The sequence below is a fragment of the Pelodiscus sinensis genome, chromosome 6 (assembly GCF_052426305.1).
Source record: "Pelodiscus sinensis isolate ZL-2025 chromosome 6, ASM5242630v1, whole genome shotgun sequence".
Classification (NCBI taxonomy): Eukaryota; Metazoa; Chordata; order Testudines; family Trionychidae; genus Pelodiscus; species Pelodiscus sinensis.
Genome location: NC_143057.1, coordinates 131,008,213 through 131,029,000, shown reverse-complemented (window position 1 = coordinate 131,029,000; position 20,788 = coordinate 131,008,213). Strand labels below are relative to the sequence as shown.

General features: G+C 66.2%; 1 protein-coding gene across 3 annotated transcripts; it reads right to left on the bottom strand.

Moving 5' to 3' along the window:
• Positions 1-4,268: 4,268 nt before the first annotated feature.
• On the bottom strand, positions 4,269-18,937 carry FAM221B (family with sequence similarity 221 member B). Of its 3 annotated transcripts, none has more exons than XM_075916215.2 (6): positions 18,416-18,929; positions 15,730-15,873; positions 14,427-14,537; positions 10,836-11,039; positions 8,962-9,081; positions 4,269-4,497 (listed from the first exon to the last, which is right to left on the bottom strand). In XM_075916215.2, the coding sequence occupies exons 1-6, from the start codon at positions 18,885-18,887 to the stop codon at positions 4,286-4,288; spliced, it is 1,263 nt and encodes a 420-aa protein (XP_075772330.2). In that variant the 5' UTR covers positions 18,888-18,929; the 3' UTR covers positions 4,269-4,285. The 3 variants fall into 3 exon arrangements, with proteins under 3 accessions (XP_075772330.2, XP_075772332.2, XP_075772331.2); XM_075916217.2 differs by having other exon boundaries at positions 4,269-4,353; positions 18,416-18,928; XM_075916216.2 differs by lacking the exon at positions 14,427-14,537 and having other exon boundaries at positions 18,416-18,937.
• Positions 18,938-20,788: the final 1,851 nt, after the last annotated feature.

Genomic DNA, 20,788 nt, shown 5'->3' with positions numbered 1-20,788 from the left:
GGAACAGACTCCACCAGCCAGTAGAATAGAGGGAGTTTATTGTTTCTCCAGGATACAGCCCAGCACAGATGTCATCTGGTTACAGGAAGTGGGGCTAGGAGGCCTCAGTGCCCTCCCTTGAGATGGGGGGTGGCTGGGCCCTACAATCCCAGGCCCCCTCCCTAGCTCCTCTCCTGCTTCCCAGACAGAAACTAAACTCTCTTCCAGCCCTGCCCCCCAGCCAGGGGCGGCATCCCCCTTCCTTTGTTTCTCTCCCTGGGAGGTAGCTGGTCGGACAGGTTGAGAGACCCTCTTTGCATAATGACTCATCCCCTGCCCTGCTGGGCCGTGCTACAGCCAGCAGCCAGTAGGGGTTACCCACAGCCCCAGCATAGCAACCAGCAAGGTGCCCCCCACTACGTCACACCTAGCACCTTATTTTCTTCCAGATATTTGCAGATGAATTCCTAAATTACTTGATCCATTATCTTTCCTGACACAGAACTTGAGCTGACTGGTCTGTAGTTTCCTGGGTTGTTTATAGATGGGCCCGAGATTTGCCCTTTGCCAGTCTTCTGCAATCTCTTCCGACGTCCATGACTTTCAGAGACAATCGCTACTGGCGCCGATACCTCCTCAGTCAGCTGCCCACTGTCCGAGCGGCATTTCATCAGACCCCAGGGAGCTGAAGGCATCTGCTGTCTCTAAGGGTCTGTCTAGTTCCAACTAGGGTGGCTAATGTCGGCATTCGAAGTTGCGAATGAAGCCTGGGATTTAAATATCTCAGGCTTCATTTGCATCTTGCCGGGTGCCGCCATTTTTAAATCCCCCTTAGTGCGGACTCCGTATCCGCGGCTACACGCCACACGGAGTAGGTAGTTCGAATTAGGCTCTCTAATCCGAACTACCGGTACACCTCGTTCCACCGCGGGCACGGGGTCTGCACTAAGGGGGATTTAAAAATGGTGGCGCCCGGCAAGATGCAAATGAAGCCCGGGATATTTAAATCCCAGGCTTCATTTGCTACTTCGAATGCCCACATTAGCCACCCTAGTTGGAACTAGGTGGCAGTGTAGACATACCCCAAGTCACTGTCACTCCTTCCTTTATATTTGAACTTGGGAGCCATTGGTGAAGATATTGAACAGAACCTGCCCCAGAACTGCTCCCTGCGGCTCCCCCCTCGTTCTGCCCTTCCGGTGGGGCTGGAGCCCTTGAGACCGGCTCCCTGGGAACGTTCTCCAGCCGGCCGTGCCCATGTGACAGGAGCCATGTCCTACGGCTTCTTGCCTGGCCGGGGGGCCTCAGGGCTGCTTCCAGATCTGGGGCCCGCTGGCTGACAGCTTGTCCTGAGCCAGGTGCCCGGCTCCGGCTGGGAGGGCTGGGTCCTTGTGGCCTCTCGTGAAGGCCTCACCTCAGTCCCGGGAATGATCGCAAGCTCAGCCCTTGCGTTCACTGCCCTGTGGCTAGCCCACGTCCCAGCCAGACCCCGACCCAGCCGCCCACGGCCAGACACAGCCATCGCAACGGGCAGCACTGCAGGGAGTCCGGGCCCCTCCCTGCACAGCAAGCGACTCCAGCCAGAGCCAGGGGCTGCCCCACCCCGGACCCAGGCAGCCCTGGGGCTGGGCTCTGCCCACGGCCAGCGACTGAACAGGATGCGTTGGCTGTCCCAGTGCCCTGGGACCCGGCTCCCCCAGCCTTGGAACAGGCCCTTGGAGGGGTCCCTTGGGGGCCAGACCCCGCAGGTCCCATCCGCCCTTCACGAGAGGCCACGAGGACTCAGCCCTCCCGGCTGGGTCCAGGGCTCCAGCCCTGCCCAGGGCACCAGGCTCAGGGTGAGTCCCAGCCAGGACGTGGCCGCTCGCCTCAGCACCGTGAGCAGCGCGAGGCGCATGATGCACGTGGCAGGCGAGCCCCTGCCCTGCCCTGCAAGCCCCATGGCTGCTGCGGCCTGTCTGTAGCCACCATCCCCCCGGCAGGAGAGCGCCCCCCCACTGGGCCAGGGGCAGTGCTGGGCCACGCACTGCTAGGACCACGGCCCCACAGCGCTTCCCCACCGGGGACTGAGCCCAGTGGCCGCCCCTTCCGGGCCTGGTGGGAGGCAGTGCGGCCATTGGGCATTGGGCCACCAGGGCCCATTCGCTCCCCCAGCGACCGGTCAGGGCTGTGCCCAGCTACCTGCCAGGCCTTGCCCCTCCCGGGCCTGGCCACCCTGCCCTGCCTGGCCTGGCTCCGCACAGCAGCTGCAGAGCCGGGGGTGTCCCTGGCCAGTCGGCCCCGGGCCCCTCTCTTTGTGGGGTGAACAGGTGCCCCCAGCTGCCTCATCATGGTGAGCATGAGGGGGGCAGGCCAGGCCCCTGGCTCAGGAGGGGGCAGGTCCCAGGCTCCTTGGCTTCTGGCTGGGGCATTTGTGCAGCATCAGCCCCTGTGATTGTTCTGCAGACAGATACCCCCGGCAGCCACGACCACCCCGGCCCCAGGCAGCCCTGACAGCTCATGGGCCAGTTGGCTTTCCAGGCTGTGGGCCTGGTCACCTGCCCCCCGGTGCAGCGAGAGCTGCCGTGGGACCCCCACGGGTGCTGGCACCGCTGGAGCAACAAAACGTCCCAGGGGGTGAGACACCAGCTGACGGGGGGGGGGGGGGGTGCTCCAGGGCTGGAAAGCTAATTCCCAGAGTGTCCAGCAGGAGGCGCCGTGGCGGTGAGACCCGCCATGTTAGTGTGTCCGGGGAAGCTGCGCTGCGGGGCTATGGGCCCTGCTGGCAGCACCTGGCCTCGGTGGTGGGCGGTGCCAATGGGCAGTGCCAGTGGGTGGTGCCTGGGGTGGGAGGTGCCAGTGGGCGGTGCCTGGAGTGGGAGGTGCCAGTGGGCGGTGCCTATGGGCGTGCCAGTAGGAGGTGCCAGTGGGCGGTGCCTATGGGCGGTGCCAGTGGGAGGTGCCAATGGGCGGTGCCTGGAGTGGGTGGTGCCAGTGGGAGGTGCCAGTGGGTGGTGCCAATGGGAGGTGCCAGTGGGTGGTGCCTGGAGTGGGAGGTGCTAGTGGGCGGTGCCAATGGGCGGTGCCTGGAGTGGGAGGTGCCAGTGGGTGGTGCCAATGGGAGGTGCCAGTGGGCGGTGCCTGGAGTGGGAGGTGCCAATGGGCGGTGCCTGGAGTGGGAGGTGCCAGTGGGAGGTGCCAGTGGGCGGTGCCTGGAGTGGGAGCTGCCAGTGGGTGGTGCCAATGGGAGGCCGATAGGAGGTGCCAGTGGGCGGTGCTTGGAGTGGGCAGTGCCAATGGGAGGTACCAGTGGGCGGTGCCAGTGGGCGGTGCCTGGAGTGGGAGGTGCCAGTGGGAGGCGCCAGTGGGCGGTGCCTGGAGTGGGAGCTGCCAGTGGGAGGTGCCAGTGGGCGGTGCTTGGAGTGGGCAGTGCCAATGGGAGGCGCCAGTGGGCGGTGCCTGGAGTGGGCGGTGCCAATGGGAGGTGCCAGTGGGTGGTGCCAATGGGAGGCCGATGGGAGGCGCCAGTGGGCGGTGCCTGGAGTGGGCGGTGCCAATGGGCAGTGCCTGGAGCAACATGCAGGGATGCTTCTGGCGTCTCACCCTGTGACGCAGGGGGACTGTCTCACTCTTGTGGGCAGGGCGCTCTCTCTGTTTTGTGTGCACTCCGGTTGCTCTGGGGCGGTGGATGTGACTGCTGTCCTGTGCTGCTCTGCGTGTGCGTGTGCGTGTGCGTGTGTGCGTGTGTGTGTGTGTGTGTGTGTGCGTGTGCGTGTGCCCAGCGCCCAGCGCGGGATGGGAGCGCTGGGGAGGACTCCTGGGGGAGGCAGGTCGGGAATGGCCCAGGCCGGCCTGACACCTGGCCCTATGGGGAAGATGCAGCCAGTGACAGTCAGATACCACCTGGGGCCTGGGAAGAAGGACAGTGGAGGGGGCAGGGCGGCCCCAGTTGCTGGGGGTGTGAGTTCGTTTCGGCTGGCTTGGGGAGAGGGTGTGTAGCTGGCCTGGGGGGCTGGGCAGGGCCTTGGCTCTGGGTCCCCTTCCCCCGAGATGGGTTGTACCGGCGGCTCCTGGCTCCTGGAACAACACGTCTGAGCTACGCTGTGTCCCTGGGAACCAATAACCCGCCTGTTCTCCCTGCCGGCTGACAGTCCCGACTGGCTGCACAAGTGGGGTGCAGGGCCCAGTGACTCCCCCTCACTTCGTGACACCCTCCCCAGTCAGTCACCCCACCCCCGTCCATCCCACGCGTGTGACACGCCACAGCCCGCAGTCCCGCCTGCCCCGCCCTGGCGCTCACACTCCACGCATGCGGGGCCGTGTAGCTTTATTGGTGGCTGCCCGGGGCTGGGCCTCCCGCCCTCTTGCCGCTCTGCTTGGGTGGGCTCCGCCGTCCTGGGGAGGGAAAAGGCAGAGCGTTGGAGGACGGGCCAGGGCGTTCCCCCGGCAGGGCCTGGGGGGCAGCGCAGGGCCCCAGCTGTCCCATCAGGATGGTGTCCCGCAGCTCAGGCATCTCGGCAAAGGGCAAGTAGTCCTCCCCTGGGGGCACAAGAGAGAGGCAGGCGTGGGGCAGAGGCCACAGGCTGGGGGTGCCACAGGGAGAATGGGGGCCCTGGAGAAGGCCATAGGCAGGCGATGGGGGCTGCAGGCATGGGGGTAACATGGGGGCAATGGGGGTGACACAGGGAGGGACCAGGGACGTGGGGGGAGGGGAAACGTGAGGAGGGGCGGGGCACAGGACCGGGGCCATGGGCCATAACGTGAGTTGGGGGGAAGGGGATGGGGGGTAACTCAGGAGAGACCAGGGGCCGTGGGACATGAGGTAATGTGAGGATTAACAGGCAATAACGGGAGGACCTGCGGACATGGGGTATAGGAAATATGGGGGGCTGGGACCACAGGGAGTGGGGATAACACGGGAAGGGGCCGTAGGGTGTGGGGGTAACAGAGGGAGGGGCTGTGGCAAGTGGGGGTAACCCTGGAAGGGAGGGGACCCTGGAGTGTGGGCATAACACTGGTGTGGGGTGGAGAGTGGGAGTAACTGGTGCGGTGTAGGACACAGGGGTAGCAAGTGGGGCGTGGGGAGTGTGTGATTCAATATGACCCACTGGTCTACGTTTGCACAACCCTTGTACTGGGTGGGCCACGCAGGTGTCCGTGGAAAGCTGCTGCGTGGCTGGTTACGCCTGTACCAATGTGTGTGCAGATCCCTGCGGGTGTGAGGCTACAGGCGCAGTCTCTGTGCTTCTATTTCAGTGAGTTTGATTGTAGGGGCAACACCCGCCGGCCTGGCCAGCTGGGAACAGCCGGTTCCGGTTGACTGGCCCAGGGCGGAGAGACTGACTCACTGGGCCTTGGCAGACACCAGTCCACGTGTGACGAGCCTTGGCCCAGCACCTGGCCCAGGGCGATCCCTGCAGGGACGGGTGTCTTGCCCGTGTGACCGGCGCCCGCCTGAGAGCCATGGGGGTCCCTGCGCAGGGTGGAAGGTGCAAAAGGCCATGGGAGCGCGTCCATCTGGCCTCTCCGCTGCTGCAGCCCAGGACAGCTGCCAGGCGTGGGGCGGGAGGGAGGGATTGCTTTCACTCTGTTCCGTGTGCTGGTGCCTGGGAGTTCTGCTGTCCTGTGGTGTGTGCGCGCCTCAGTTTCCCTGGGCACTGCACTGGTGCCGGGCGGGGGATGGGAGTTCTGGGTGTGACTCGCTGAGGGAGGCTGCCCAGCCCAGCTTGTGCACAATGGCCCCGCGGCGCCTCGCTACGGTGAGAGGGTTAACGAGGCCAGCCAAGAACTGGGAAGTAACCAGAGACGGGACTGGAGCCGGCTCTGCCCCATTGCTGAGACACACCTGAACTAGGAACTTTGCGATGGGTGTGTGTGTGTGTGTGTACGCAATTGGGGTGTGTGTGTATGCATGCAATGTGTGCGTGTATGCAATGTGTGTGTGTGTGTGTACGCAATTGGGATGTGTGTGTGTGTACGCAATTGGGGGGGTGTATGCATGCAATGTGTGCATGTATGAAATGTGTGTGTGTGTGTGTGTGTATGCAATTGGGGTGTGTGTGTATGCATGCAATGTGTGCGTGTATGCAATGTGCGTGTGTGTGTGTGTACGCAATTGGGGGGTGTATGCATGCAATGTGTGCGTGTATGCAGTGTGTGTGTGTGTGTGTGTGTACGCAATTGGGGTGTGTGTGTATGCATGCAATGTGTGCGTGTATGAAATGTGTGTGTGTGTACTCAATTGGGGGGGTGTATGCATGCAATGTGTGCGTGTATGAAATGTGTGTGTGTGTGTATGCAATTGGGGGGTGTATGCATGCAATGTGTGCGTGTATGCAATGTGTGTGTGTGTGTGTGTGTACGCAATTGGGGTGTGTGTGTATGCATGCAATGTGCGTGTATGCAATGTGTATGTATGTGTGTGTACGCAATTGGGGGGTGTGTGTGTGTGTACGCAAGTGGGGGGGTGTATGCATGCAATGTGTGCGTGTATGCAATGTGTGTGTGTGGGTGTGTGTGTATGCATGCAATGTGTGCGTGTATGCAATGTGCGTGTGTGTGTGTGTGTGTGCACGCAATTGGGGTGTATGTGTATGCATGCAATGTGTGCGTGTATGCAATGTGTGTGTGTGTGTGTGTACGCAATTGGGGGGGTGTATGCATGCAATGTGTGCGTGTATGCAATGTGTGTGTGTGTGTGTGTACTCAATTGGGGGGGTGTATGCATGCAATGTGTGCGTGTATGAAATGTGTGTGTGTGTGTGTGTGTGTTCGCAATTGGGGGGGGTGTATGCATGCAATGTGTGCGTGTATGCAATGTGTGTGTGTGTGTGTGTGTGTGTTCGCAATTGGGGGGGGTGTATGCATGCAATGTGTGCGTGTATGCAATGTGTGTGTGTGTGTGTGTACGCAATTGGGGTGTGTGTGTATGCATGCAATGTGTGCGTGTATGAAATGTGTGTGTGTACGCAATTGGGGTGTGTGTGTATGCATGCAATGTGTGCGTGTATGCAGTGTGTGTGTGTGTGTGTGTGTGCGCGCGCGCATGTGCGTATTGGGGGTGCGATGGGGGTGTACGATGGGTGTGGGGGAGGGGCATGCGATGTGTGCGTGTGTGTGTACAATGGGGGGCGCGCACGCAATGGGGGGTGGGTGTCTCTTGTTCCTTCAGCAGTTGTAACTCCGCCCTGTTCCTCACTGTCTGTCCATCTTTCTGTCTTCCCTCCTTCAGTGTGAGCTCTGGGAAGCGCCTAAGCCACGTGTGCTGCGGGCTTGGAAGAGCCTTCAGCTGGGGGCACTGGGTGCCCCCCCCCGCGCAGCGGCCTGCTGGGGACACGGGGGGGGGGGGGGCTGAGCGCCGGGGGGGCTGCCGGAGCGGTGAGCAGATGTGGGGCTGGCTTGGAGCTGCAGAGCGAAGGGGCCCCAGGCCTGGTGGGGGCCGGCCTGTCTCTAAGCAGTGTCCTGCCTTGGGAGCCAGGGGGCCACGGGGCAGAGGGGTAACGGGGGGGAGCCCCAGGGGCAGGAAGCAGAGGCAGCCTAGCCTGGGGGGTGCACAGTAGCTAGAGTTCAATAGATCCACAGCATTTCCTACTGCCCGCACCCCCGCTCAGACCAGTGGACCCACCCAGCCCCAGTGTCCCCCCCCCCGCTCAGACCAATGGACCCACCCAGCCCCAGTGTCCCCCCCCCGCTCAGACCAATGGACCCACCCAGCCCCAGTGTCCCCCCCTGCTCAGACCAATGGACCCACCCAGCCCGTGTCCCCCCCCGCTCAGACCAATGGACCCACCCAGCCCCAGTGTCGTCCCCCCCGCTCAGACCAATGGGCCCAACCAGCCCAGTGTCCCCCCCCACCCCAGTGTCCCCCTCTCCCCAGATCAGATCATTGGGCTGATCCAGCCTAGTGCCCCCCCACCAAAGGGCCCATGGGAGGGGCTCCCATCTGTGCTCTGGGTCTCGGGGAGGGTGGACGGGCGGGGCTGGGGGCTCAGGCTAGGAGGCAATGGGGCTGCAGAACTCCTGTGGGGGGCGGGGCTGGTTCACTGGAGGGGTCCTCGGGGATCCAGAGACGTGATCATTCCCCCTCATTCGGCTCTGGGGCGGCCACATCTGGAGTGTGTGTCCAGTTCTGCCCCCCCCCGGGCAGGAAGGACGCGGGCGCATTGGAGAGGGGCCAGCGGAGGCGACCAGAATGATTCGGGGCTGGAGCACATGGCCTAGAGGAGAGGCTGAGGGATTGGGGTTTGTTCAGTCGGCAGAAGAGCAGAGTGGGGGGGGGGGGGTTGAGAGCAGCCTGCAGCTCCCTGCAGGGGGGTTCCAGAGAGGCTGGTCTCAGCGGGGGCAGAACAAGGAGCAATGGGCTCCAGTTGCAGTGGGGGGTGGGGGGGGTCTAGGGTGGAGATCAGGACAAACGATTCCCCCAGGCGGGTGGGAAGCGCTGGGAGGGTTCCCGAGGGGGGGGGGGGATCTCCGTCCCTAGAGGCGTTCATGTCCCCGCTGGACACAGCCCTGGCTGGGGGGCTGGAGCTGGGGCTGGTCCTGCCCTGGGCAGGGGGCTGGATGCGATGGGGCCGAGGGCCCTGCAGCCCTGGGGTCTGTGATCCTAGGACTGTAAACACGGGGGCGTAGCCCTGTCCCATGGGCTCTGCAGCCGGCAGCGGGGCCAGAGGCTGGGGTCAGGAGTGGTCTGTGCAGCGGGCAGGGAGCAGGCACCCTAGGGTGTATGTGGGGGGCAGGCCACTGGCTGCTGACCCCTCTGGCTGTGCCAACACCCGGGGGAGCCCGCAAGCAGCAGGGTCACCGTGGGGGGCCACGGGGCTGTTCTGGGGGAATGGTGGGAGGCTGGGCTTGGCCCAGAGGACCCGTGGGTAAGGGGGCCGTCCCTGTGGGGTGACAAGCCTGGGCTGCGGAGGGGAGGGAGCTGGGGGGCCGGGGCTGGGCGGGGGGCCCCACTGCATGGCAGCGAGGCAGCAGGGCCAGGTGTGCACCCCCTGCTGCGCGTACCATAGGGCCGGCCCCCCTTTCGCCGCGTCTCGGCCGTCTCGAAGAAGGTCTCGTGCTCCTCCCAGCGCCGGTCGCAGGCCGCGCACAGGAAGTTGGACTCGAAGCTGACGCACCTGCAGCCTGTCGGGGAGGGCAGGGCTCAGCCCAGCCGGGACTGGGGACCCGGGACCTCAGCGCTCTCCCCCTCCCTCTGGGGAGCTGCACCCCCCAGCCCCACAGGCCCCAGGGACACGCTTTGTGTGCCAGAGGGCTGGCGCATTCACCCATGTCCAGAGCATGTGCCATGACGGCTCACATACACACACGGAGCAACAGCCCTCCCCCCCACACACAGAGCAACAGCCCCCCCCCACAGAGCAACAGCCCCCCACACCTGAGTACACACACAGCAACAGCCCATGTGCACACAGCATCAGTGCGCGCACACACACACACACACACACACACACGCAGCAGCAGCCAACAAACACACACACACGTCTGTGCACACAGAGCGACAGCTCTCCCCACACCCGAGTACACACACAGAACGACAGCCCAAACGCACCTGAGTACACACAGTGACAGTCCACATGCGCTCGCTCCCACCCACATGCACACACAGCAGCAGCCCACACGTGCGCATACACACACACCCGCACGCGTGACAGATCATCCCCCCAGTGACATTCCAACCCTTAGTACATGCTCTCACACACAATGACAGCTTCCCCTGGGACATCTGTACACACATGTACACACACACAGAGCGATGCCCCCCCCCAGGGACACACACACAGAGCCCCCCCGGGATAGACAGACACACACACACAGAGCCCCCCCGGGATAGACAGACAGACACACACACACAGAGCCCCCCTGGGATAGACAGACACACACACACACACAGAGCCCCCCTGGGATAGACAGACACACACACACACACAGAGCCTCCCCAGGATAGACAGACACACACACACACACAGAGCCCCCCCGGGATAGACAGACACACACACACAGAGCCCCCCCGGGATAGACAGACACACACACACACACACACACACAGAGCCTCCCCAGGATAGACAGACAGACACACACACACAGAGCCTCCCCAGGATAGACAGACACACACACACACACACAGAGCCTCCCCAGGATAGACAGACAGACACACACACACAGAGCCTCCCCAGGATAGACAGACAGACACACACACACAGAGCGATGCCCCCCCCAGGGACACACACACAGAGCCCCCCCAGGATAGACAGACAGACACACACACACACAGAGCCCCCCCGGGATAGACAGACAGCCACACACACAGAGCCCCCCTGGGATAGACAGACAGACAGACACACACACAGAGCCCCCCCGGGATAGACAGACAGACACACACACAGAGCCCCCCCGGGATAGACAGACACACACACACACAGAGCCACCCCGGGATAGACAGACACACACACACACAGAGCCCCCCCGGGATAGACAGACAGACAGACACACACACAGAGCCCCCCCGGGATAGACAGACAGACACACACAGAGCCCCCCCGGGATAGACAGACAGACACACACACAGAGCCCCCCCGGGATAGACAGACAGACACACACACAGAGCCCCCCCGGGATAGACAGACAGACACACACAGAGCCCCCCCGGGATAGACAGACAGACACACACACAGAGCCCCCCCGGGATAGACAGACACACACACACACAGAGCCCCCCCGGGATAGATAGACAGACACACACACACACAGAGCCCCCCCGGGATAGACAGACACACACACACACACACACACACACACACACAGAGCCCCCCCGGGACACCCTGCTCTCTGCTGCCCAGCCCCACAGGCTGCGGGTGGCGGCTCTCGCGCTCACTCACCGGTGGCCCGGCAGGCCCGGCCGGCGCTGGGCTCGTGGTCCTCGTGGCTGTGGCGGCAGCGGCACGTGGCGCGCCAGGTGGCCGGGTCGAAGCCGACTCTCCTCCTCAGCCAGAACTCGCCCACGTCCTCGGGCCGGGCGGGGATGAACAGGAAGCTCGGGCACCTGCAGCTGGGCACGGTGCAGGGCACCCGGGCCCGCGACTCTGTGGGGCGTGTGCCAGTCACCCCAGGCCACTCGCTCCCTCCCGGCCTGGGGACAGCTGCCCAGGGAGCACCCTGCCTGCCAGGGGCTCTGCCCCATAGCGCCATCCACCACACTGCCCTATGGCACCCCCCACCACACTGCCCCATAGCGCCCCCCACCACACTGCCCCACGGCGCCCCCCATCACACTGCCCCACGGCGCCCCCCACCACAGTGCCCCACAGCGCCCCCCACCACAGTGCCCCACGGCGCCCCCCACCACACTGCCCCACGGCACCCCCCATCACACTGCCCCACGGCGCCCCCCACCACACTGCCTTATGGCACCCCCCACCACACTGCCCCACGGCGCCCCCCCATCACACTGCCCCACAGCGCCCCCCACCACACTGCCTTATGGCACCCCCCCACCACACTGCCCCACGGTGCCCCCATCACACTGCCCCACAGCGCCCCCACCACACTGCCTTATGGCACCCCCCCACCACACTGCCCCACGGCGCCCCCCACCACACTGCCCCACGGCACCCCCCATCACACTGGCCCACGGCACCCCCCACCACACTGCCCCACGGCGCCCCCCACCACACTGCCCCACGGCGCCCCCCACCACACTGCCCCACGGTGCCCTCCACCACACTGCCCCATGACACCCCCACCACACTGCCCCACAGCGCCCCCACCACACTGCACCACAGCGCCCTTTGCCACACTGCCCCAAGGTGCTCCCACCACACTGCCCCACAGCGCCCTCTATGACGCTGCCCCACTGCACCCCTGTCATGTTATTGGATTTTAAGGGGAGCTGCCAGATCACTGCTGCGCCCATGGGATTGGGGGGCGGGGTGTGACGTACTGTTGGTACCTTGCTGGCTGCTATGCTGGGCAGTGGGCTGTGGGTGACCCCCACTGGCGGCTGTCTGCAGCACGGCCCAGCAGAGCAGGGGATGAGTCACTAGGCAAGGGGCTCCCAACCTGTCTGACCAGTCCCAGGCTGGGGGCAGGGCTGGAAGAGGGTCAGTTTCTGTCTGGTATCCTGGAGGAAGCAGCCTAAGCAAGGGGCTGGGATTTAGGGGCCCAGGCTCCCCCATCTCAAGGGGGCTGAGGCATCCTAGGCCTGCCCTGGAACCAGATGACATCTGTGCTGGGCTGTATCCTGGAGAAGCAATAAACTCCCTCTATTCTACCGGCTGGTGCAGTCTGTTTGTGCCATTTCGGGGTGCAGGAGACGGGGAACCCCCAACGCGCCGTCACACTGGTGTCAGGGGTGGGATGCACTGCACCCCGTGGATGGAGCTTCCAGTGGCAAGTGACAAGGCGCAGTAGAAGCAAGAGCCCTGGAGCCAGGCGTGCTGGAGACAGAGCAAAGCGGTTCCTGGGAATCGTGGGGCGCTGCAGCACTAGACTGGTGAGTCTGCACCAAGGGGCCTGTTTTAGGTCTGTCCTTAGAAACAGTCTTACAGCTCACACCTGGAGGGCATGTAGCCTGCGGGTTCAAGCTCCTGTCCCTCCCCAAGCCAGTCCACATGAGTCTGGAAGGGGGAGGCTTGTCCAGCCGAGACTCTTTCCACTGACAGCGTCTCTCCTAGTTTACAAGTCCTACATGGGGGCTGCGTGTACACTGCGCATTCTTGCACAAGAAGATATGCAAATGAGCTGCCATTTTTGCGCAAGGGCACAAGAAGGAGCAGTGTAGACAGCAAAAGCCCCTTGCGCAAAATGGCCGCTCATTAGGTATGCAAATGAGGTGCAGCGATATTCATCGCCATGGCTCATTTGCATATCTTCTTGCACAAGAATGCGCAGTGTAGATGTAGCCCCAGATTTTAGATTCGAAAGGATCGGCCCAGCGTGGTTTGTGGGTAAGATCCAGAGTGCACATTGACCAGGGACCTGGGGCTGGTTCTTTGGTGCCGGGAGAACCCGTTGGGGGTAGGTGAGATCGGGTTCTAGACCCCTCACCTGTGTTAGGCCTGGGGCTGGTTGGGGCACAGGGAGAGCTGGGGTGTCCGAGGGGTGGAACGAGGTGTACAGATAGTTCGGAATAGAAGCCGAATCCGAACTATCTAGTCCGTGCCGCGTGTAGCCGCGGGCATCGGGTTCGCACTAGCCGGCTTTTAAAAATGGCGGAGCCGGCTTTATGCTAATGAAGCCTGGGAAATTCAAATCCCGGGCTTCATTAGCAAGTTCGGTATGCATACATTACCCTGCTAGTTCGAACTAGCGGGGTAGTGTAGACATACCCTGAGAGACCCCTGCCCGGGCCCTGGGGGATGGGCACACAGGGTCCTTGGGACAGAGCGGGGCTGACCCCCATCTGGCAGGGAGCCCAGCTGCAGGGAAACTGGCCTGGAAGCTCCCGGTACCCCAGGCCCTGCCAGCCCCTCCCAAGGGCACCTGGCCCCCCCAAACCCACCAACAGAGACCTGGTGCCCCAGGGCCCAGCCACCCTCTACCCCCATACAGCCTTGGTACTGTCCTGCCCCTCCAGCCCGGCCCCAACCCCCCCATGTCCTCTGAAAGAGACATGGTGTCCCCTGGGTCCCGCCAGCCCCAAGCCCCGCCCCCACCGACATAGGCCTGGTGCCCCCTGGGTCCCGCCAGCCCGCCCCCAAGCCCCGCCCCCACCGACATAGGCCTGGTGCCCCCTGGGTCCCGCCAGCCCGGCCCCAAGCCCCGCCCCCGTACCCACCGACATAGGCCTGGTGCCCCCTGGGTCCCGCCAGCCCGCCCCCAAGCCCCGCCCCCGTACCCACCGACATAGGCCTGGTGCCCCCTGGGTCCCGCCAGCCCGGCCCCAAGCCCCGCCCCCGTACCCACCGACATAGGCCTGGTGCCCCCTGGGTCCCGCCAGCCCGGCCCCAAGCCCCGCCCCCGTACCCACCGACATAGGCCTGGTGCCCCCTGGGTCCCGCCAGCCCCAAGCCCCGCCCCCGTACCCACCGACATAGGCCTGGTGCCCCCTGGGTCCCGCCAGCCCGGCCCCAAGCCCCGCCCCCGTACCCACCGACATAGGCCTGGTGCCCCCTGGGTCCCGCCAACCCCAAGCCCCGCCCCCGTACCCACCGACATAGGCCTGGTGCCCCCTGGGTCCCGCCAGCCCGGCCCCAAGCCCCGCCCCCGTACCCACCGACATAGGCCTGGTGCCCCCTGGGTCCCGCCAGCCCGGCCCCAAGCCCCGCCCCCGTACCCACCGACATAGGCCTGGTGCCCCCTGGGTCCCGCCAGCCCGGCCCCAAGCCCCGCCCCCGTACCCACCGACATAGGCCTGGTGCCCCCTGGGTCCCGCCAGCCCGGCCCCAAGCCCCGCCCCCGTACCCACCGACATAGGCCTGGTGCCCCCTGGGTCCCGCCAGCCCGCCCCCAAGCCCCGCCCCCGTACCCACCGACATAGGCCTGGTGCTCCCCCAGGAGGTGCCCGCAGAAGCACCTGGAGCGGTTGCCCACGCGGAAGCAGTCCCACAGGTACTCGGGGCAGCGCCAGCCGATGTAGAGACCTGCAGGCAGGAGGGGCTTAGCCGGGCCCAGCACCCCCCAAGGCTGCCAGGTGTCCGGTATCGAACCAGACAGGCCGGGATTTTCACCGGGCACCTGGGCTGCCCTGAGCTGTCCCCACGCTACGTTCTGATTTTTTCCCAGCCAGAAGGCGAAAGTCCCGGGCTGTCCAGCTCCTGGCAGCTGCAGTGCTTCCGCAGGGGAGCTGTCTGGCCCACGCAGGGGGCAAGATGGGGGGCAGCTTCTGGCAGCCTGTTGGGGCCCAAAAGCCTCTCCCGTGGTTTTTAAAGGGGCCACGTAGTGGTTGTTGTTTTGCTCAACAAACCTTTTCCTGGTGTGTTTTGTTGTTGTTTGGTATTTTTCTGAAACCGTCTGGCCCCCCTAGCCCCCCTCCAGTGCACCCCATGGCCCTGCCGAGCCTCGCTACAGCCCCGTCTGGCCCCCCTAGCCCCCCTCCAGTGCACCCCATGGCCCTGCCGAGCCTCGCTACAGCCCCGTCTGGCCCCCCTAGCCCTCCTCCAGTGCACCCCATGGCCCTGCCGAGCCTCACTACAGCCCCGTTCGGTGTGAGCCCCGCACCCGGCCCGGCGCGGCCCGGCGGGGTCTGTGTGCGCACCGCGTGCCCGGCTCAGTGTGTACGTGAGTTCTAGGCTGGGCCTGGGGCTTGCTGCTGGGAGACGCCCCGAGGTCCCGCAGGCCCTGGGAAGGGACTGGCAGGCTGAACAGCAGCTCTTGGCTGCCAATGGGCCGGGCAGGTGCCAAGGCACCTCAGTGGGTGTTCGCAGCAGCGTGGGAGCCGGGGTGCCCGCCTGCGCCCCCCGAGCCCTCCCCGGCCAGGGGACACGCTCCCGCCACGCGGGCAAGGGGACAAAGGGCCCTGGGGACCCTCCGCTGCGTCCTCAGGCCGGCCCCTCGCCTCTGGGGGAGCCTGGCCCCAGCGGAAGCTCTGACGAAGGCCTGAAGGAGCCGCCCCGGCTGTGGAGGCGCCTGAGCCCGGCCCGGAGCCTGGCGCATCCCACGGCGGCTGCGGGCGGGGCCCACGAGCTGTGCCACGGGGCTCTGACCGGCGTGGGGACAGCAGTGCGGGGAGGACCCCAGGCCTGGCTGCGAGTGGCCCCGTCTCTCAGCAGTTTGCCCTGAACAGACCCCCTGTTGGGGGACGTGAGCCCAGGGCTGCCCTGCCCGGGGGCCTACCTGTCTGCATGGCCTGCAGCGCCGCCTCCCGCTCCAGGTGGAACAGCTCCTGCACCTCCTTGCCGAAGCGCTCCCGGTGCATGGCCTTGGCCACCGCCACCAGCTCAGCCCTGCGGGCCGGGACCACGGGCCGCACCGTGTACCCTGGCCAGAGACGGGCGGGTGAGCCGGGAGAGAGACGGGCAGCTGGCTCGGCTCCCCGGCGGCTCCATGTAGTACAACGGCAGCCCGCTCTGTCTCCCCACAGCCCTGCCAGTGCCCCCGCTCCCGACCCACAGCCCTGCCAGTGTCCCCCGCTCTGTCTCCCCACAGCCCTGCCACTGCCCCCCGCTCCCGACCCACAGCCCTGCCAGTGCCCCCCGCTCCCAACCCACAGCCCTGCCAGTGTCTCCCGCTCCCAACCCACAGCCCTGCCACTGCCCCCCGCTCCCGACCCACAGCCCTGCCAGTGTCTCCCGCTCCCAACCCACAGCCCTGCCACTGCCCCCCGCTCCCGACCCACAGCCCTGCCACTGCCCCCCGCTCCCGACCCACAGCCCTGCCAGTGCCCCCCGCTCCCAACCCACAGCCCTGCCAGTGTCTCCCGCTCCCAACCCACAGCCCTGCCACTGCCCCCCGCTCCCGACCCACAGCCCTGCCAGTGTCTCCCGCTCCCAACCCACAGCCCTGCCACTGCCCCCCGCTCCCGACCCACAGCCCTGCCACTGCCCCCCGCTCCCGACCCACAGCCCTGCCACTGCCCCCCGCTCCCGACCCACAGCCCTGCCAGTGCCCCCCGCTCCCGACCCACAGCCCTGCCACTGCCCCCCGCTCCCGACCCACAGCCCTGCCAGTGCCCCGCGCTCCCGACCCACAGCCCTGCCACTGCCCCCTGCTCCCGACCCACAGCCCTGCCAGTGCCCCCCGCTCCCGACCCACAGCCCTGCCAGTGCCCCGCGCTCCCGACCCACAGCCCTGCCACTGCCCCCTGCTCCCGACCCACAGCCCTGCCAGTGCCCCCCGCTCCCGACCCACAGCCCTGCCAGTGCCCCCCGCTCCCGACCCACAGCCCTGCCAGTGCCCCCCACTCCTGACCCACAGCCCTGCCACTGCCCCCCGCTCCCGACCCACAGCCCTGCCACTGCCCCCTGCTCCCGACCCACAGCCCTGCCAGTGTCTCCCGCTCCCGACCCACAGCCCTGCCACTGCCCCCCGCTCCCGACCCACAGCCCTGCCAGTGTCTCCCGCTCCCGACCCACAGCCCTGCCACTGCCCCCCGCTCCCGACCCACAGCCCTGCCAGTGCCCCCCGCTCCCGACCCACAGCCCTGCCAGTGTCTCCCGCTCCCGACCCACAGCCCTGCCACTGCCCCCCGCTCCCGACCCACAGCCCTGCCAGTGCCCCCCGCTCCCGACCCACAGCCCTGCCACTGCCCCCCGCTCCCGACCCACAGCCCTGCCAGTGTCTCCCGCTCCCGACCCACAGCCCTGCCACTGCCCCCCGCTCCCGACCCACAGCCCTGCCACTGCCCCCTGCTCCCGACCCACAGCCCTGCCAGTGTCTCCTGCTCCCGACCCACAGCCCTGCCAGTGTCTCCCGCTCCCGACCCACAGCCCTGCCACTGCTCCCCTGCTCCCGACCCACAGCTCTGCCACTGCCCCCCGCTCCCGACCCACAGCCCTGTCAGTGCCCCCCCCTCCTGACCCACAGCCCTGCCACTGCCCCCCGCTCCCAACCCACAGCCCTGTCAGTGCCCCCCCCTCCTGACCCACAGCCCTGCCACTGCCCCCCGCTCCCGACCCACAGCCCTGTCAGTGCCCCCCCTCCTGACCCACAGCCCTGCCACTGCCCCCCGCTCCCAACCCACAGCCCTGCCAGTGCCCCCCGCTCCCGACCCACAGCCCTGCCAGTGTCTCCCGCTCCCGACCCACAGCCCTGCCACTGCCCCCCGCTCCCGACCCACAGCCCTGCCACTGCCCCCTGCTCCCGACCCACAGCCCTGCCAGTGTCTCCCGCTCCCGACCCACAGCCCTGCCACTGCCCCCCGCTCCCGACCCACAGCCCTGCCACTGCCCCCCGCTCCCGACCCACAGCCCTGCCAGTGTCTCCCGCTCCCGACCCACAGCCCTGCCACTGCTCCCCTGCTCCCAACCCACAGCCCTGCCACTGCCCCCCGCTCCCGACCCACAGCCCTGCCAGTGCTCCCCTGCTCCCAACCCACAGCCCTGCCACTGCCCCCCGCTCCCAACCCACAGCCCTGCCACTGCCCCCCGCTCCCGACCCACAGCCCTGCCACTGCCCCCCGCTCCCGACCCACAGCCCTGTCAGTGCTCCCCTGCTCCCAACCCACAGCCCTGCCACTGCCCCCTGCTCCCGACCCACAGCCCTACTACCCCACCTCACAGTGTCCCTCACTCCCCATCCATAGTCTCTGGTGCTGAAACACATTTACACCCTCCACTCCTAGGCCTGCCCCCCTCAGCCTTTGCCCCACGGGGGAGGGGGCACAGGGCTGGCTGGGAGGGGCCGGTTTTGGTTCCACGGCAGGGGGGCAGATCTGGTGGGCAGAGCCCAGAGGTGGCCCTGGGGCTAGAGGCAGCCCGGCATGGCGAGGCCTCATTCTGGGGGCTGTCTGGCCAGCTGCCCCCCGCCCCACTGCCCCCCCCCAGCAGAGGGAGGATCGGGCCCACTGGGGCAGGGAACGTACCCAGAGCTGCTCTCTTGGCTGCTTTCTTCCTCGTGGCCCCCGGGGGCTTGTGTTTTGTCTGCGTGAGGCTGTCAGTGACCTCCACGTCCTCCTCCTCCTCGGCCCCCCCCACAGCCCCCCCAGGCGCCTCGCCCGGGCCCTGGGGCTCCTGTCCCAGTGGGGGGGGCGGGCCCTGGGGCTCCTCTCCCGGTGGGGGGGACGGGCCCTGGGGCTCCTCCCCCGGTGGGGGGGGCGGGCCCTGGGGCTCCTCTCCCGGTGGGGGGGACGGGCCCTGGGGCTCCTCTCCCGGTGGGGGGGGCGGGCCCTGGGGCTCCTCCCCCGGTGGGGGGGGCGGGCCCTGGGGCTCCTCCCCCGGTGGGGGGGGCGGGCCCTGGGGCTCCTCCCCCGGTGGGGGGGGCGGGCCCTGGGGCTCCTCTCCTGGTGGGGGGGGCGGGCCCCCCATGCCCTCGGCGCTGGGCTCCTCGCCCTCCATGGCGGGTTCTGCCCTGACGCAGGGTGGCCCAGCCTGGGACCAGCTGTGGTTGGTTGCCAGGTAACAGCTGTTGTCTGTTGCTAGGTAACTTCGGGGCTGTGGTTGCTCCGGGCCGGGCCAAGGGATGTGCCCAACGGGGCTGGAACTCGGGGTGCGGGTCCTGCGCCCCCGGCTTGCAGGGGTTCCCCTTACACACGGGCCCAGCTCTGCCGGCCCCGGGCTGCGGGTCACAGGGGTCCCCAATGCTCGCTCCTCGGGGGGATTGGATACCGGGGGGCAGCCCCCCCGTGGCCAGGGTGCCTGGGTCCATTGTAGGCTCTGCCCAGCCAGGCAGGTCAGGTGCCCCGGATGGGGCTGCTTGTCTCCCCATGTGGCGGGAGCGAGCGCCGGCTCCCTCGGGGCGGAGGGGGAGCAGCGGGCAGCCTGTGCGCTGCAGGGGCCCCTCGGCCAGGGCCCGGTGCTGGTCAGCCTGGACATTAGCGGTGCTCACGGCCGGCTCCGACACCGGGCGGGACTGCTGCAGACTGACCCAAGCGGGAGACGCCCCAGCGTGTCTGCGCAAGGAGCTGCTGCCCGGGAGCAGCACGACGCGGCCAGAGGCAGGCGCCTGGCCCTGGGAACGCGGCAGCCGTTTCACCGTGTCACCGCCCCTCCCCCTGGCCCGGCTGCACCAGATGACAGGCCAGCGCCAAGCCGCCGAGACGGAGCCGGCTCCCGAGGACGACGGAGCGTCCACGTGAAGGGAAGTGCGAGCCCTGGCGCGGGGGCCTGAGCTCCCCAGGTCACTGGCGGGGTGACCCTGCTCAGTTCGGTCTCGTGGGGGGAGAGGTGTGAGGAAGTGGGCAGTTGGGTGGCTCAAAGGGGGGCTGGCCCTGGGGGTTACTGGGTTAATGAGGTGGGGGGAGGGAAATGGTTCTTACAGGGAACAGCAGAGAGCTGGAGCCCGGTGCCCGGTGCCCGGTGCCTGGCAGACCCAGTGCGGAGGCACGGCCGGGTCTGACCAGGGAGAGGCCGAGGGGCTGCCGAGAAGAGACCTCAGTGCCCTGCCCAGCTGGTTCCAGCCAGGGGAGAACACTGGAGGGAGGGGGGCAGGGGAGAAGAGAGGCGCCCAGGTGACCCTGTTACCTGGAGAGACAATGGCCGGGGAGGGACTGATTCTGGGGGATATTGGAGGCTTGGCTGGAAGGAGGGGGCTGTTGCACGGGACAGGCAGGGAGCAGGCAAAGCTGTCATGTTACTGAATTTTAAGGGGAGCAGCCAGGTCACTGCTGCACCCACGGGGGAGGGGAGTTGCCCCAAAGTCTGTACAAAGGGGCCATGTGAGGTGTCGCATGAAAGCTTCTGTTCTACTGATTCTATGTGTGATACTCGTGTCCGTGTGTGAGTCTGTGTGTGGAGTTATGGACATGGACTCTGTGCTGATACTGGGAATGTTCTCGGTCTGGGTACGTCTACACTAGCCTCCCTAGTTCGGACTAGGGAGGCTAACGTGGGCATTCGAAGTTGCAAACAAAGCCCGGGGTTTAAATATCCCCGGCTTGATTTGCATCTTTCCGTCCGGTCTCCATTTTTAAATGCCACTAGTCCAGAATAACTACCCGCGGCTACACGTGGCAGGGACTAATTCGCACTAGCGTTATTCCCCCTGCAAGGAGGTTGCAAAGAAGGGCCATGGGCCTGCAGTGCCTGTTGTAAAGAAGGGTCGTTCAGTCGGTGGCTATGCTAACTAGCACGGCCCCAAGGACAGTGGCTCTCAAGGTGCCCAGCACACACCTGAGGGATGTGTCTGGAAACCTGCAGACCAGTCAGTATCTAAAGGCTGCTGGCAGGGGACACAGGGACAGGTCACTGGGCCATGTGACCTGCTCCAGCTTGAAAGGTACCAGGGATGGATAGAAAGT